The 17949-nt window shown below is 48.9% G+C and overlaps 1 protein-coding gene across 1 annotated transcript in view; it reads right to left on the reverse strand.

Annotated features, from left to right (window-relative positions):
• The window catches only part of VTCN1 (V-set domain containing T cell activation inhibitor 1), a 62450-nt gene extending 49330 nt beyond the window's left edge, over window positions 1-13120 (reverse strand). The window contains exon 1 of the mRNA XM_007075671.2: window positions 13069-13120. Coding sequence (XP_007075733.1) covers window positions 13069-13100 — 32 coding nt within the window. The 5' untranslated portion in view covers window positions 13101-13120. The remainder of the gene's footprint in view (window positions 1-13068) is intronic.
• Between the last annotated feature and the right edge of the window lie 4829 nt (window positions 13121-17949).

Genomic DNA, 17949 nt, shown 5'->3' on the forward strand with positions numbered 1-17949 from the left:
GCACGTCTTCTAATCTTCCCCCCAAGTATCCACCTTCACTTTCTCTTAGCACTCTCAGCCTTAATTTACTCAGCTGCAAAGTGGGAGGATAAAACCCAACATCTCCAGTTGTTGAGGTTAAATCCAGCTCATGCTGATCTCTCCACATGCCACTCTGTTCCCTGCTCTGCCTTCCTCCTTGTCTTCCCATCTTGCACCACCTCCTAGGCCTTGCACTTCGCCTGGATGTTCTTTCCACTTCTCCTTGCTTCGCTAATTCCCACTCGGCAGCCACCTCCTTCAAAAAGTCTCTCTGACCATGCACCATAATCACTACCTTCAACGCTGGGCTAGAAGTTGATTCCAAAGCATTCTGAAAGTGGCCTGCAGTGGCACTTTGCTTACTCTCTTATAACTGTGTGTTTACTTATCCGTCTCCTGATACACGACTATAATCCTAGGATCTCTGTTGCCGGGTACAAAGTAGATGATCAAATAACTATTTGTTAAATTCATCAATAATGTATGTGGAACTTGTGGAACTGTATTGATACACAGGAAGAACCCAACATTGGAGGCCATGATTAAAGGTTGTGGGGCTTCTCATAGGGTGATCCCATGAGAAGGCCAACACTAGAATTGACATAAGTTGCTGTCTGAGAGATCCAGAACGTGGGGCTACATTCCTGATATGCACAGACTCTTTGAAGCTGGACCCAAAGGGAAATGGACAATAGGACATGTATGACCATTGCTTTTAATCCTTCTGTCTGTTTTTTTTTTTTAAGTTTACTTATCTGAGAGAGAGAGAGAAAGAGAGAGAGAGAGAGCAAGTGCGGGAGAGGCAGAGAGAGGAGAGAGAGAATCCCATGCAAGCTCTGTGCCGTCCGTGCAGAGTCCGATGCAGGGCTTGAACTCACGAACCGTGAGATCATGACCTGAGCTGAAATTGCAGGCTTAACTGACTGAGCCACCCAGGCACCTCTGACCTTCTGCTTGTTTTAAAGTTCATGGTGTATGGGTCTTGTGTTGTTTTTTTTTTTAATTCTCTTCTTGAAATGGGTGAGACAGCTTCTCAATTAAAGATGTAGACATGTCAAGCAATGCAAGAGATGCCTTAGGGCAGTTTTGGGAGGTCCATTTATTGTCATTACTTAACAGGAGAAATTAAGCAAGTGACTGGCATAAGATTACCCAATATAAATTTGGAAAGGGAAGTCAAGTCAGGACCCCCAGCTTCCAAATCCCACCCTCTTCCAATCTACCACGAAGCAGGAGAGAAGTAGCAATGCCCACACCCCTTCCCGTTGCTCTCAGAGCTCTCCGAATGCTAGTAAGACTATTTGACTTTTATGGGGAGAAGACAAAAGAGATATGAGGGCCTGCAAGATGATGTGGCCTGTTCGAGGCTTATCCGTGTGTGCTCTTTGGGCGAGCCTAGGTCAAAGGCTTTGTTTTCACTTATATCATGAGAAATCAAAAAGGCTTGTTGTTACCCTTCCTGGTAATTGAATGTTTGTAGCCATGCCCCTGACAGGCTAGGGATTTCCTTTGTAAGGATGCTCACTCTAGACAGTTGTCTTCCACCACGGGACACAAAACTGTCAGGGGACCATTTAATGTCATTAGTCCCAGCAAGCCATGATTCACAACTTTGATTAACGCTATGCTGTCCTAAGAAAGCAACACCCTATCCTTCAACTCTCATCTTCTACTTCCCACAGAGTCTTAGATAGTGCCTACCAATGCCTAACACCTGCTAGGTGACCAGAGGGGCTGACTGATGTCAAAATACCTAGTCCTTCCACGGAGGGTCAGTCACAGGTGGCCGTTAGGTAGCATATGAATGACAGAGAAGCCTGTTAGAGGCTCTCTCATGGAAAGAATTCCAGACAGTGGCATGGTGTGGGGGGCAGTGGAAGCACCGGGGGATCTAGTCCTGGCCAAGCCCCTGTCTCACTCTACTCTACCTGAATCTACCCCATCCAACAATTTCATTCTCTGTCATGGACATTTGGCTCCAGTGCCTGGAGAACAACAAACTCACATTGGCTATGTGCCCACGTTCTTTATAGAGCGTGTGTGAGATGCTCCCTGAGGCACCGGCAGCCAGGGCTGAGTCTCTTCTCTGCATCCAGATGTGCTTAACTCACCTCACTGGTGTAAGCAGATTAGATGAACACCTATGAACTGGGATGATGATAATACCCGGAAACGATGAACTAATTAATAATTATAATAATGAGAGGGCAGTCAAAATAATACCCATGTTTATTTAGTATCTGTCATTTGAGGAATATGGCATGAGCCATTGATGTCACCTCATGGATCCTCCCTACCCTTTAGGAGGGAGAGAAGGGCAGGAGTCAGTTACAAAAAAAGCTTATTTGGAAGAAGGTTCATCAGGGAAGAGCTTGACTGTATAAGGGGAATATCTGAAAAAATATGACTTTGGCTTTCAAAGACGGGCAGGCATTCCCTGGAAGGAAAACCCCATCCTGCTCTTTTTCTCCCGTGCTTTTGCTCAGGCCCGGCTGCTGCTTGCACACTCCCACCTTCTTGCACTTTTTTTCTATTCATGACTGCCGTTCTCAATTACCCTGGCCCATAGTTTCCCAAAGTGTGTCTGGTGTTTATTAATAAGTATTATTTTAAAAAGGATTACATTTTCATAACCTTGGGTCAATCACAATCAAACAGATTTCTCTACCGTTAGGACGTGAAGATGCTAATATGCCTAAGTGAATGTCCCAGAGGATCACATATGAGGATGAACCATTTGAAATTGCCATTTCCATAGGGCAAAAGCCATTGAACATTGGCAATTTCATATGGTCCAACCTAATAATATTCAGCACTTCCAAACTTGCTCGACTGCAGGACTCTTCCAGGAAAAATTTTGTTGCAGCGTCAGTGCCCTTTAGACTCATTTGGGGAACCACGGTCTTAGGTACTTAAATACAGAGATTATTAGGGTCTTGAATCAAGCATGTTGCTTGGACCCCATGATGCTCAGACGTGACCAGATAATGGTCCAGGGGAGTGAGAAGACAGACGGGGGGATTCTGACAGGCGTTAGGGCTGTTTCCGGGAAGCGTGGCCCAATATGGCCATCCTCCTATCTAGCACTTGCTAGTACACAACTTACCCTACCATCCTTATGGGACTTCATCCCAACCCTGAAGCTTACGCCAGCCCCTGTAAAGGACAATTGTCCCTATGCCATTATATTTTGTTCCTGGGCCCTAAGACTTTTTAGCAGAGTAGAGCCAATCATCAAATATAGGACATGGGGGCACCTGGGTGGTTCAGTGGGTTAAGCATCTGACTTTGGCTCAGGTCATGATCTCATGGTTCGTGGGTTCGAGCCCCACATCGGGCTCTGTGCTGACAGCTCAGAGCCTGGAGCCTGCTTCGGATTCTGTGTCTGCCTCTCTCTCTGCCCCTCCCCCATTTGTGCTCTGTCTCTCAAAAATAAATGTTAAAAAAAATTTTTTTTTTTTTAATATAGAAAATGAATGAAAGTCCTCATACCGGAGGCAGGTTTCCCAGAGGAAGATCCTGGTGGTTTCCAGTTGTGTGGGGGCAGCAGAGGGATGGCTACCCTCAGACTAGGCCCAGGCTTGGAGAAGCAGAGGTAACCCCAGGAGACCATACCAGTGCCACAGGGGAAGGAGGGTGGGAAGCAGGGGTGGGGGTTGGGGAATCAGGAGAGTGTAGTACCATGGAAACCGAGAGAAGAAGTCATGAAGTAGGTAGTGGGACATCTGTGTCGAATGCCGCTGTGAAAGTACAGAGAGGTCAACATCAGGCTTGGCAGGGACAGGAGCAATACCTTGGTATAGTGGGGACAAAACTGTGTCCTGCAGTAAGGATCTGCTAAGCGCTTTATATGATTTCATTCACATAATTCTCACAATCTTATTATGCAGATTCTAGTATCATCCTCATTTTACAGGTGCAGGCCCCAGGTACCGGGAGGACAAAGAACCCGCCCAAGGCCACATGGCTGGAAGGTGGCAGAGCTGGGATTGCACGCAGGCAGCCTGGCTCCAGTCTGCGCTAGGAACCACATCTTACTCCCTCTCTGATGCCGCAGATCTCATCAGCAACCCCAGACAGCTCTTTCGACAAGTTTGCCGAGCAGGGAAAAGAGACATGGGGCGAGAGCTGGAGAGTCTGTGAGGTGAGAGAGGGTTTTCCCTTTAAGATAGCAATGCGCTGATGGGGACAGGGATGACAGAGGAGCCGAGGGGAGACCGAGGATGTTGGCTGGCGGAGGTGTTCTTGAGCAGGCGAGAGCAGAGAAAAAGGGCGCGGATGAGTGTAGCAGGTAGTTTTGGGAGTGAAAAGATAAAGGATACCTGTCTGCTCTCTCCTATTTTCTCAGTGAAGGATAAAGCAAGATAATCATCTGAGACTGGGGAGGGGAGGGCTTACAAGAGGACTGAAGAGAAGAGAGGTAGGAAATGGCCATTTCAGGTGAGGGTGGCAGAGAGCACAATGAGGAGGCCATAGGAAGCTAAAAGAGACAATTCAATACTTTAAATTTTATGGATGCTCTCTCCCTTTCTCAAATCTTTCATGGTTTTTAGTGTATGAAATTTTTCATTCTAAACCTGCCGAAAAAGAAAGAGGGGAAACCGTCTGCCCTTTCTCCCATTACTGCTGTGCTGGGAGCAGTAGGAATACATTTGGAAGTGATGGGCCAGTAAATCTGAAATGTTTCAGGCAGATGGTTTGGGATTGCGGAAAGCTAATATAAAGAGAAATATAACCTGGGTTTCTTACCTGCAGAAACTTCATGTTTTTCCCTTTGTTTTCATCAAGGCCCACCTGTCCCTCTTTAGAACATTTCTTAAGGAGAAATGTGGAATGATAAATGAGCCCAGGTGAAATTTATCTCTGTCCAGATGAAATCCTTGTGCTTTCCCTGAGGAACCACGGAGTCCAGAGAGAACGCTAATACAGGGCTTCTGGAACTTGAGCTCACGTCGGCATCACCTGGATGGCTTATTAAAACACATTGCAGGGGCGCCTGGGTGGCTCAGTCGGTTAAGTGTCCGACTTCGGCTCAGGTCACGATCTCGCGGTCCGTGAGTTCGAGCCCTGCGTCAGGCTCTGGGCTGATGGCTCAGAGCCTGGAGCCTGTTTCCGATTCTGTGTCTCCCTCTCTCTCTGCCCCTCCCCCGTTCATGCTCTGTCGCTCTCTGTCTCAAAAATAAATAAACGTTAAAAAAAAAATTAAAAAAAAAAAAACACATTGCAGGGCGCCTGGGTGGCTCAGTCGGTTAAGCGTCTGACTTTGGTTCTGAGGGTCATGATCTCTCAGTTCATGAGTTCAAGCCCTGTGTCGGGCTCTGTGCTGAGCGCTCGGAGCCCGGAGCCTGCTTCAGATATCTGTGTCTCCCTCTCTCTCTGCCCCTTCCCTGCTTCTCTCTCAAAAATAAACACTTTAAAAAATGAAAACAAAACAAAACAAAAACAAACCACAACACATTGCTGGGCCTCACCCCAGGTTGTGATTCAGTAGGTCTGGGGGATTGGTAAGGGGGGGTTGTGTGTGATAATTTGCATTTCTAACAGGCCCAGGTGATGTCACCTCTGCCGTCAGGATACTGAACCCTGAGTATCATGGGGTATGTTGCCACCTCAGGGGGCCAGGGATTTTTCCCGGATCTCACAGAACAGGGACTAGAAAAGAAAGTGTTTCCAGTTGACTGAAATCCTAGAACAATTCAGACACTGAGGTCCCTTAAACCCAGCTGCTACTGTCAGACTTGCCATTCGGCTCCCTATCTCCAAATCACTTAATTATTCTGTGAAAACAGTGGGAGGGAATAACTGAGATAACTCATACACCCAACCAACCGTTAACCCAAGCAAGGTGCTGCTTGGAAACTTTCACGTGCATTAACTCATTTGGTCTTGACAACAACTCTCTGACATAGCTTCTGTTATGAATCCCAATTTACCGAGGAGGAAGTGAAGACACAGAGAGGTTCAGTAACGTACTTGAGGTCCCTCGAGCGAGGGAGTGGAGGGCTGGAATATGAACACAGGTCAGACGAATTCCAGTACCAACATTTATCTCCACATCTTCCTATGTCAAAGGTAAATATGGAGGAAGCTTTGGTCTCTCAGGTCTAGGGACCTTGCTGTTTGGTCGGCCGTGGCTGGCTGGGGTCCAACGGAGTTTTCAGCTAGGGACACTGGACAATATAGGCTTATTGTTGTACCCATGTTTTAAAAACTGCATGACCCATGGGCAAGTTGCACAATTTATTAGCTTGGCAATAAAACAAGGGGGTGTACCGTCTGAATTGTCAAGCTCTGAGAGTATGTAATTCTCACTGAGTTTCAGTCACTTCTTCCTCCTGAGCTCACTCGCCTAGAGCAGCTACTCAAAACAACACAAACCAGGGGCCAACAGTCCACAGGCTCCTGCCTGTTTGGAGGAAGCTCCTTCCTCGGCGGTTAAGAATCCCGGCAGTCACTTGCCCCTGAGGATGTGAGTTTTGCCAGTGAGGAGCTGGGGTTTTTTAAGTGGCGCGAGATGAGGCAGAGCTGAGTAGAAAGACACTTCCCTAGTAACAGTCGGCATAGAGGTCTAAGTGGGAACTAGCAGGTTCCTGCCATTGGCTGGCTGGGGGACACTGAGCAAATCTTCTTGCCTCAACACTGGCATCTTTGAAATGGAGATAATCAGGACTGTGGGGTGGGTTAGCTAATTAACCATTACTTAGTGCTTGGTCAGATCTCCATAGCTCCAGCTGCTCCCTGAAGGTTGTGGCTCCTGATGTCAACAGTGCCTCATCAGGAAGATGTAGATGCTGAGCTTGTATACCCAAGGGTCTCCCAACTCACCTTGTCTGCTTTCATGCTTGATACTGGGAAAGCCAGACATATATTCTAAACCGTAGTCATCCTCAGGTTGAGAGAAGGATTACGTGTCAGACTCATAGACAACAAAGTGAGGTGGGCTGGATTTTTTTTTTTTTTTTCAAAACGAGATTCTAGAAAACTGAATATTCTCCAGAGTGTTGTTAGAGTTAACTGTCCTTAAGAGACCCCAGTGGCAATTTATCCAAGTGTAGTCTCCCTAGAACACCTATTTAAGGGATGGGAGAGCCAGTGGCGTCACGGAGTTGAGGTCAACAAGTTCTTATGGAGAGCCGGTCACGGACCGAGCATTGTAGAGTGGCAACTAATGACTCTAGCAATAGCTAACATTTATAGAGTTCTTAGGATGTGCCAGGCACATAATCATCACGTGTCATCCCCATGGCACTAGGAGTTAGGTACTACTGTCACCCCGTTTTAGAACGAGGGAAATTGAGGCTCACAGAAGAGAAGTGTCCAAGGTGGCAGGAGGATTTGAATCCAGGCAGTCTGATTCCAGAGCCCCGCCGTGTAGCCATGGTGTCACACATGGTGGTGCCCCCACACAACAGTGAACAAGGTGAAGGCCAGACCCTCGAGGGGCTAAAACCCTACTGAGGGAGACAGATGGGCGCCAGGAACAGAAATTCATCAACATGGGCAACCGCAAACATAAAAGGGGCAGTTAACAGCAGCTAGAAAGATCCAGGAAGACTTCGAAGTGGAAACGCCATGTGAGCTGAACACAGGTGCACAGGAAACGCCATGTGAGCTGAACACAGGCAGCAACACAGGTGCCACCTGTTTAAGTCTTTCTTCCGATGTGCAGTTTATCTCATTTTCTAACTTCCTGTCCTGTCCACGGGGATGGGCCCTGAAGGCCCCCAGACCTTAGGTTTTGTAGGTTCAGAGGGTCTGAAAGTTGGGCAGATCTCCTATCTCAGTGGGGTTTCAAGTGTCAGCATGGCCTGTGCTGAGATCCTCCCCAAGCCAGACCTTTCATGATTTTCTCATCGGGTGAACTTTCATTGTGTTGCCAAGCGCTGTTTTCCCTGGCCACTAAGGTCCGGTAGGTCTGAGCCAGCCACCAGCTTGAAAACTCAGGGACAGTGGGAAACGAAGCCTCCAGAGCGAAGCCCCTTGAGCTGCTTTTGTTCTGGTTTCCCTTATTTTCTGTTTCATGTGCCTTCTTCTGGTAAAAAGATTCCTGCTACTTCTGTACCCAGTAACTTCCTTCCTTGGACATGTCTTCATCACTCTCATTGTTGCTGGTGATTTCCCCCAGTCTTAGAGGCTCCAAAGAGTTGACTTCAGATAGAAGAGTCAGAATAGGACAGATGAAGAATCTAGGGAAAAAGAAGGAAGGAAAGAAGGGAGGGAGGGAGGGAGAGAATGTTGGTGGGGAGGAAAGCGGAATAACAATTTGAAATCTGTGCCAACTGGGCCTCACTTCTGCTACAGTTGTGTCTCTGCTTTCTGGAAAGAGAGCTACCAGGTGTCATAGCAATCTGATGTTCTCTGCTGACCGTGCACACTCAGAGCACCCATGAGCCCTTCTTCTCAGGCTCGACTCAGAGGGTCCCTGCCCTTGCTTGACCTCATCTGCATGCAGAATCTACTTGGAAGCCTGCCCTCTTCATTTTCTGGGCAAAGCCATGTGAGTTTCACTTAAATGCTGCATAGGCCATATTTTTATCTGGATTGGATCTCTCTGTCAGTGCCAGACTTTACTGAGCCTGAATGACACCGCTTCCAGCCCTGGGACCTCTATGAAACTTTGCTCTGTTGACATCCCTGAGACTTGTCCATCCTGGTCTCTTCCTACCTCTTCCACTGTGTACTCGCAGCTCTTTCTTTGACTCATCTTCCTTTGCCCACCCATAAAAGTTAGTTTTCTTTAGCTCACTTCTTTAGCTGGCTCCTTGCCCTCTCTCTCTCTCTATGTGTTCTCCTTAGAAGGAATCCCAGGTGACCATTCCCTCAACTGCTCTCCAACTGCTATCTCCAGCCCTCACTTCTCCCAGTTTCATGCCTTCTGCTGCCTGTTGAGCATCTCCAACTGGAGGTTCCAGGGGGCCCTCAAATTCAACATGTACCAGAGTGAAACAACTCTCATCTCTCCTCGCTCTTCTCCAACTCACTCTGTGCGATCCAGAAACGTGGGGCTCATGCCCGGCTCCGCCCTTTGCCTCATCTACTCCTACTCTGTACCACCCTACCTGCCCCTCCATTCATTTTTCATATATTACTGATTTTAAGTTCTAAATGTGTCTGGAATTGATTTTCCCCTCCAGATCCCAGCCATCATTCTCCACTTCAGGTCTTCGTTATCCCTTATACTTCTGACAGCAATGGCTTCCCCAGTTTCTCCTGGCCTCCAGGCTCACTGCCCTCATATCCATCCTCTATGCTGCCTCTGGAATAACCCACCCAAGATGAAAACCACCATGATTCCCCCTGCTTGAGAGCCTTCATTGGCTTCTCATCACAACAACAAACTTTGAGCCTGACAGATAAGACCCACCATGACCTGGCCCTGCCTCTCCTGCTTCATCCCAGTACCCCCTGCCTCATGCTTCTTACTCTGATGATGAGAGGAGAGTAGCTGGTTCATGAGTTCTATTGTATTGTATTGTATTGTATTGTATTGTATTGTATTCTATTCTATTCTATTCTATTCTTTCCTCTGCACAGAGTGTCCTTCCTACCCTTCTTCACCAGGATCACACTAACTCATCCTTCAAGGCTTTGCCCAGCCATCACCTGGCTCAGGAGACCTTCCCTAAGGCCTCAGATTAAGGAAATGCTGCTGTTGCACACTGCCTTATTGTCTCATGGCTTATGAACAGCATACTGGAATTATCTGTTTGGGAGTCTTTCTTCTCCATTAGGCTACAATCTCATCAATGTCTTAGCCGCCTTTGACCCAGTGCCTAGTCTGATGCACACAGAAGGTATTGAGTTAATGTTGTTGACCATAACATAACCCCTTTGAGCAGGGGCCATGACCTTTCTACCCTTGAACTCCTAGCAGGTACTGCACAAATGCTCCATAGGCAAATGCTGTGCCCACTGTCAGCTACAATGGGAGGAGGGGAGAAAAATTCTGATCACACAACACTGAAATAGACCAAGGTCAGGTTCAGCAGAAACTGCATATTGGTATTCCATCCCTGAGTGGCATCCATTTTTGAGCATGAGATTTGAAGGTATTAAGCTCCCTGGTAATTATTTAAGAGAGAAATCCACCGGGTCTGTGGAGGTTGGCAGGCCCTCTCTTACACTCCCCCACATCACCAACGGTCATGATCGCCTCAATAAAAGGAATTATTATGAATTAAGAAAATTATGGCAAAGAAAGAGTGTTCGTTAGGGCCAAGGGTGGGATGAGTTCTCCAGCCCCTGCTTCCCACTGAGCCTGCCCACTGGTCCTCTTCCTGGTAGCCTCTTGGCACAAAAGATCTGCTCTTGTGACTTGTCATGGCCTTTGCAATTGCAGAGCATGAATAGCTAATGAGGCATGCTGGGGCCAACAAGAGGAGCCTCTGTTGATTCCCTTGGGTCTCTAAAGGGTGGGGGAGCATGCATTTTGAACACCCACCTCCTGTTAATCCTCCAGCAAAACCAGTCAGGCTGGTTGTAATGTATTATTAGAAAGCCCACACATCCATCCTTGGAACAACAGACCCACTTGTTGCTAGAGGAGTATTTCACATCTATGGAACCAGAACGGAGGAATGGGGGTGGAGGAGGGAGAGCTGGGACAGGCAAGGCGAGGTGAGTCTGAGGGGAGGGTGGAGTGGGGGCAAGCACGGCCCAGAGGAGACAGCTTGGGGTTCAGTGTTAGGTAGAGTGGATTTAAATGCTGCCCTGCCTCCTGCACACTGTGTCGCCTTGAGCACATGGCTGAACTTCTCTGAGGTGATAATGAACTCTCACAGGCTCAGATGAGAATTAAAGGACTTCTGTAAGGCACCTAGCCCAGGGCGTGGAGATAGAAGGTGCTGGCAAAACACCAGTTCCTCTGATGTAGGTGCTTCCTGGGACATTCTTGCAGGGCAGAAAAGCCTGAAGGGAAGCTCTCCACTACCTGCTCCTTCCCCTGGGAGTAAGGCATGGGGAGGTGAGTGCTGTCTGACAGCCTTGTTGACCACACAGAGCCCGCCCCCTAACCCCCCCCTCCCCTCCCACTGCAGGACTGGCTATTCCAGAAGGACCCAAGTGAGGGGGCTATCATTTTTTTTAAAGGAAAGAATTTTCTTTTTTTCTTTCCTAAATTTTTTACAATGTTTATTTATTATTGAGAGAGACAGAGACAGAGACACAGAGTGCGAGCAAGGGAGAGGCAGAGAGAGGAGGAGACACAGACTCCAAAGCAGGCTCCAGGCTCCAAGCTCCAAGCTGTCAGCAGAGACCCCAACGCGGGGCTCGAACTCATGAGCAGTGAGATCATGACCTGAGCCGAAGTTGGATGCTCAACCGCTCAACCAACTGAGCCACCCAGGCACCCCTAAGGGAAAGAATTTTCTAGGCTGCCGCTGGGAAGTAACATTCTCTCAGCCTCTTCACAAACTTCCTTGTTAATTTGAGCTTTCCTTTCCTCCCTCCCTCCCTCCTTTTCCTTTCTCTAAAAAAAAAAACACCTAGAAATCAGAGGATTGGTCTCTCCAACGACCCCTAGAGTCCTCGTGTACCAGTCTTCCCATCTTCCTAAACACCATCATGAGTTATGAGGGACATAGAATCATCAACCCTTTCAGGAAAACCCTTCCTTCACTTTCCAGCTCTTTCTTTCCAGAAAGGGAAGTGACGTTCTGAGGGAAAAAGAGGCAACTAGAGGTAGCTAAGTGAGAGGAGGAAATGTGAGGGGTGGGCTTTCTTTTTTCCTTGTGAACCCTGCTCCTCCTCTCAGCTCTGGGCCTTCCATCCTGTCAGCTCTACGTGCCTACTGCATTTTATACTTCCCTCTCATGCCTCCCTACTCTTTCTTTCAATTAAAAAAATTTTTTAATGTTTATTTATTTTTGAGTGGGAGAGCAAGACAGAGACAGAGTGCAAGTGCAGAAGGGGCAGAGAAAGAGGAAGACACGGAATTCGAAGCAGGCTCCAGGCTCTGAGCTGTCAACACAGAGCCCTACGCCGGACTCAAACCCATGAGCCATGAGATCATGACTTGAGCTGAAGTGGGATGCTTAACTGACTTCATGACCTGAGCTGAAGTCGGAGGTTTAACTGACTGAGCCACCCAGGTGCCCCTTCCCTTTTCTTTCTTTCTTTCTTTCTTTCTTTCTTTCTTTCTTTCTTTCTCCCTTCCTTTCTTCCTTCCTTCCTTCCTTCCTTCCTTCCTTCCCTTCTTCCTTCCTTCCCTTCTTCCTTCCTTCCTTCCTTCCTTCTTCCCTTTTCTTTCTTTCTTCCTTCCTTCCTTCCTTCCTTCCTTCCTTCTTCCCTTTTCTTTCTTCCTTCCTTCCTTCCTTCCTTCCTTCCTTCCTTCCCTCCTTCCCTTCTTCCTTCCTTCCTTCCTTCCTTCCTCCCTTTTCTTTCTTTCTTTCTTTCTTTCTTTCTTTCTTTCTTTCTTTCTCCTTCCCTACTCTGCCCCAGTCCCCAGGATGGGCAGACCCGGGCCTTAGCAAAGGCCTGCTTTCTCAGCCGCAGCATCTCAGGTCTCATCTCCTGGGAACCCCCATGACAACTAGGGACCCCATCCTACAACTGGGAGTGGAGGAGGGGTGTTGGTGTGGTTTACTCAGCAGTACTGGGAAGTCACGCCCACAGAGAAGGGTCACAGCATGCTTGCCTGCCTCATCCTGGGGACCGGATAGCGTATATAGCACCTTCACGTCCCATCCAGCATCAGTCACTGGCTCCCTGCCATCCCAGCAAGCAGCCCCACACAGCCCTGCTCGGTGCCCCACAAGAGCCTTGATGTCTCTGTGGAGCTCTCGGCCCGATGCATACAAGCCTTGATCCAGAGCTGCCTTGGCGGGGGGCCCGGCCCTCCATGGCAGAAAACCAGCCTCACCCCGAACGGGTGCCCTGAGTGGCTGGGGCGTGATGTTAAGTCAAGTCCAGTTAGGCTCCCGTCAGCACAGTGCTGGAGCAGATAAGGGTATAGGTGGAGTCCGGTGGGACAGCCCAGCTGTCGTCAGCACTCCCCAGACACCTCACCCCTGTCCCCTTCACCAGGAAGGAAGGAGAAGAGCACACTACCTCCAGAAGATGGTCTGCCCCAGGGAGGCCATGGCCGGGGGAGCGCCCCTTCCCGCGCGTGTAGGGAGCCGGGTGCGTGGAGCTGCCGCCGCCCTCCCGGTGCCGTGACTCACAGCAGGCTCTAGCGCGCCGGCCTTAAATAGTGTGCTCAGGCCGGGAGTGGTGCGTGCGGCCCCGGCGGCTCAGGTATGAGGAAACAGCGCTGCCGGGCAGAAGTCCCTGCAGGCACACAGGCTGCCCGCACCCAGCCAGCCGGGGAGGCCATGCACGCAGGGTTGCTTTCCAGGCCTTGACCCGGTGAGCGGGCGACAGGGGAAAGCTTCCCAGGCCCCCCGCTTCAGGGCTTGTGCTCAGCACACGTCTTTTCCTCCTGATGCTGGAAGGGAGCACTGGGCATGGAGATTTAATCTCCAAAGAAGAAAGGGACTGGAACAGCTCAAAGTGACTGGGCTCTCCCAGGACGCTGGGAGGCTGGAGTCCTTATCGCTGGGGGCAGCCAGTGCTCAGACAGAGGCCCGTCACCACCAGTGGGGTCTTTCGAGGGAGATTCATGCCGAGGGACCTCAGAAAAGCTGAGGTCGGAAGGACAAGGGCGCTGAACTTGTCACTGAGGACTGAGCTCACCTTGGGCCCCTGAGACAGCCCAGCTGGGCGGGCTGACCCCTTCAGGCTCCCTCTCGGTGAAAGGGTGAGAGGGCCTGCCCTGTCGGCCTCACAAAGGACCCTGACTGGCATTGCACCCAAGCTTATTGCCAAGTGGGTGAGAAAAACCGATCTCTGACATTGTGCCCAGCACTCCGATTTCCAAGGAGACGGCAAGTTCTTAAGGCAGAAAGCTCTTTCTCATGCTCTCTTCGTATTGTGCCATCTATCCCCTCCACACCCTGGAGGAGTGCCCTGGAGAGTAAACATCCACTGACTGGCTGACTGGTTCACCAGCTACTGCTTGGCCGACTGTGTTTACTTCAGGGTAAAGCACCCCAGGATTTCATCAGCATGGAGTATGCCCGGGAAGGAAGGGAGAACCAGGTGGTGGCGGAAAGACAAGAGAGAGTGTCACTTAACAGCGGAGAGAACTTTAAAGTCACCCAGAGCCAAGTCCTGGGTTTGTTTGTTTTTTTTTAATGTTTATTTATTTATTTTTAGTGATCTCTATACCCAACGTGGGGCTTGAACTCACGACCCCGAGATCAAGAGTCTCATGCTCTTCTGACTGAGCCAGCCAGGTACCCCCACATCCTGGGTTCTTAATTAATCACACAACCCGGGACAAATGACCTTTCTTCAAGGCATCTCTCACTGGACTGGAGTGAGGAGTCCATGAGAGGGGGTCCAGGTGTCTTCCCAGAGTAAGTAAACCAATGAAATGGTTCTTCCCAGGTCTGGGAAGCTGGGCTAAGTGGGTGCGGTGGTTTCTATAGCTCCTGTACATCTGGCCCCACCCCGGAGGCACAAGGTTTCTGCCCAACTCTTCAAAAAGCCTTAAAAAGAGCAGTCTCACCTCAAACACCCTGGAGCAGGGCCACTGAGTCTGTGTCCTTCAGTGAGGTAATCACTGCAGGATGGGCTAAGACGGCCCTGGAGGAAAAACCGGGCCAACCTCCCGGAGGGTGACATTTAGTGACCAATGGACAGCTTCTGTTGGGGGGCTGGCTAGAGGCCAGGGCAGGCCCCAGCAGGCAGGGGTCCAGAGCTAAGAGCATTCTGTGGCCTCTGAAGAAGTAGACAGACATTGCTCTGGTTCTGACTCTGAAGCCTGAAGAGCAACACGTGGAAAACAATGGAAAGATCTTTGCAAAGCGACCGACGGATATCACAAAATGGTAGAACAACATGAACTTGTGTGTGTGTGTGTGAGAGAGAGAAAGAGAGAGAAAGAGAGAGAGACAGAGAGAGACAGGGACTTAGAGACATTGAGCTCTCCAGGATTTGAGAGCCTCTCTTGACATTTTCTTCTCTGAGAAATGCCTCTCACTCTGTCCCGTGCCCAGGCCATCTCTGTTCCCTTCTCCCATAAGTGGCCTCTGCCTTCTCTTCTCCCAGCACACCTGTTGCCTGCGTGACCTCTGCTGTCCTCTGCTTCAACGGCCCCTCTGTCTGAACATTTCATTACCTGTATCCCCACACCTCCTGTGTGAACTCCAGCCCCACACATCCAGCTGCTTCGTGGGCCATCTCCACTCACTGTTCTACAGGGACCGTGGACATGTCCGACCTGGAATGCACCATCTTCTCTCTCCAACCCCACTGCTCCTCCTGAGTTCTACCTCTTGGAGAGGGGCAGCATCACATGCCAGACGGCCAAGTGAGAAACCTGAAAGTCACCCTCTACTCTCTTCCTTCAGCCCCTCCCGCCATATAACCCCCAGAACTCCTGATTCTTCCTCCTTGTATTTGTTTGCTCAGGTTGCCACAGCAAAGTACTATAGGTGGGGTGGCTTAACAGAAATTTATTCTCACATGATTCTGGACGCTGGAAGTCTAAGACACTGTATCAGCAGGGCTGGTTTCTTCTGAGGCTTCTCTCCTTGGTTTGCGGATGGCTGTCTTCTCCCTGTGCCTTCACATGGTCTTCTTCCTATGTGTCTCTGTGTCCCGGTCTCATAAGCACAACAATCATACAGGAGTAGAGCTCCTCCTAATGACCTTTAACTTAATCGTATCTTTAAAGACCTTCTCAGGGCACCTGGGTGCCTCAGTTGGTTGAGTGTCCAACTCTTGATTCTGGCTCAGGTCATGATGTCACGGTTCCAGAGAGCGTGTCAGGCCCCGTGCTGAGCATGGAGCCTGCTTAAGATTCTCTCTCTCTCCCTCCGCCCCTCCCCTGTTTGTACACGAGTGATCGCACTCTCTCTCAAACAACAACAACAACAACAACAACAACAACAAAAGCCTTCTCTCTAAACACAGTCACATTCTGAGGTACCAGAACTTCACACATGAATTTTTTTACAGGAGGACACAATTCAGCCCATGACATTTCTTTCTGGCTCCCAAATCCACCTCCTTCTCTCTGTCCCCCAGTAGTATTACCCAGATTCAGTCCCTCATAATTTCCCATTTGAAGGGAATTTTAAACAGTCTCTTGTGTCCCTGTCCTGCCCCCCTACTGCCCGTATATGTGCTGATCTACCCACCTCGGCTACAACGATCTTTCTAAGATGCAAATCCAACCAGACCACTTCCCAGGTTGAAATGATCAACGGTTCCCCAGGGCCTGTGGTCTGGCCTCTGCCACCCCTCCAGACTTTGCTGCTTTGCTCTCACATCCCCCCCTCCTCACTCTGTGTACCAGGCATGCTGAGCAGCTTTGGTTTCTCCAAAATGCCACACTCCCCCAAGCCACTCTGCCTTTGTACACGCTGCTCTGTCTGCCTGGAATCCAACCCCTGCTTCTTCTTGTTTGATATACATCCTATGGGAAACATTCCCCGAATGCTTCAATCCGGCAGGTGCTGTACTCTGGGCTCCTGTGTGAACCTCACGCTTGCTTCTGTGTTCCTGGATCGCGACTGTTGACTTATCTGACTCCTGCACTAGACACCCCTGAAAACCAGGAAAGGCATCTGAATTCATTTTGTATTTCGCGCCAGCAGAAGGCACGCATAGGGGAAGGGATCATTACGTGCTTGTTGAAAAAAATACACATTTTTCTTTCACAGCACACAATGATAGTGCTATTTCCTGTTTATGCATCTATCTCATCACCAGTCTGTGAGCAGCGAGAGGATAAAAACTGTGCCTCATTCATCTTTGTGTCACCAGGTCCTAGCACTGTGCCAGACACATAAAAAGGACGTGGTAATATCTGATGGATGGCTGAGCAGGGATCAACTTGGGGCATGAGCCACAAACACTTTCTGGAGATGTCTTGCAAGCTGGATCAACGCTGTTCGGAGCAGGAGGGAACATGTTGCGTTTGAGATAGAGGAACAATTTAGAATTAGCACAAGAGGAAAACAGATGTGTGAAACAAAGACAAAATCTGTTTTCTCCTTGTCAGTCTTGGGGAGAGAGACAGAGAGACCAAGATGAACTTAACGTCCCTCGAACCGAAAGGTCATCTCATGAATTTTTTAAAAAAATTCTCTACACAGCTCAGTCTCCCAGAACTCTCTTTTCACATTGAGTATCTGCACATTTTCCTGTGTACCAGCTTAAAATTTCCCTCATGGCATCTCCTGGCTGATAGAAGAACACCCATTGAGGGCTTTGCACTTCCCAAAAGTCCCTGAGCTGGTGCGATCCTTACCATAACCCTATGGGGTGAGTTTTTCTGTTTTTGTTTTTTACATTATATCCCTAGGACTGACTTACTTGTTTGTTTATTTATTTATTTATTTATTAATATAATTCATTGTCAAATTGGCTTACATACAACACCCAGTGCTCATCCCAACAGGTGCCTTCCTCAATGCCCATCACCCACTTTCTCCTCTCCCCCAGCCCCCACCCACCCTTAGTTTGTTCTCTGTATTTAATAGTCTCTTGTGGTTTGTTTCCTTCCCTCTCTGTTTGTAACTATTTTTTCCCCTTCCCTTCCCCATGGTCTTCTGTTCAGTTTCTCAAGTTCCACATATGAGCGAAAACATATGATATCTGTCCTTCTCTGACTGACTTACTTCATTCAGCATAATACCCTCCAGTTCCACCCATGTTGATGCAAATGGCAGGATTTCATCCTTTCTCATTGCCAAGTAGTATTCCATTGTATATATAAACCACATCTTCTTTATCCATTCATCAGTTGATGGACATTTAGGCTCTTTCCAGAATTTGGCTATTGTTGAAAGTGCTGTTATAAACATTGGGGTACAAGTGCCCCTGTGCGTCAGCACTCCTGTATCCTTTGGATAAATTCCTACCAGTGCTATTGCTGGG

Source organism: Panthera tigris, chromosome C1 (assembly GCF_018350195.1).
Source record: "Panthera tigris isolate Pti1 chromosome C1, P.tigris_Pti1_mat1.1, whole genome shotgun sequence".
In the NCBI taxonomy this organism is placed as follows: domain Eukaryota; kingdom Metazoa; phylum Chordata; class Mammalia; order Carnivora; family Felidae; genus Panthera; species Panthera tigris.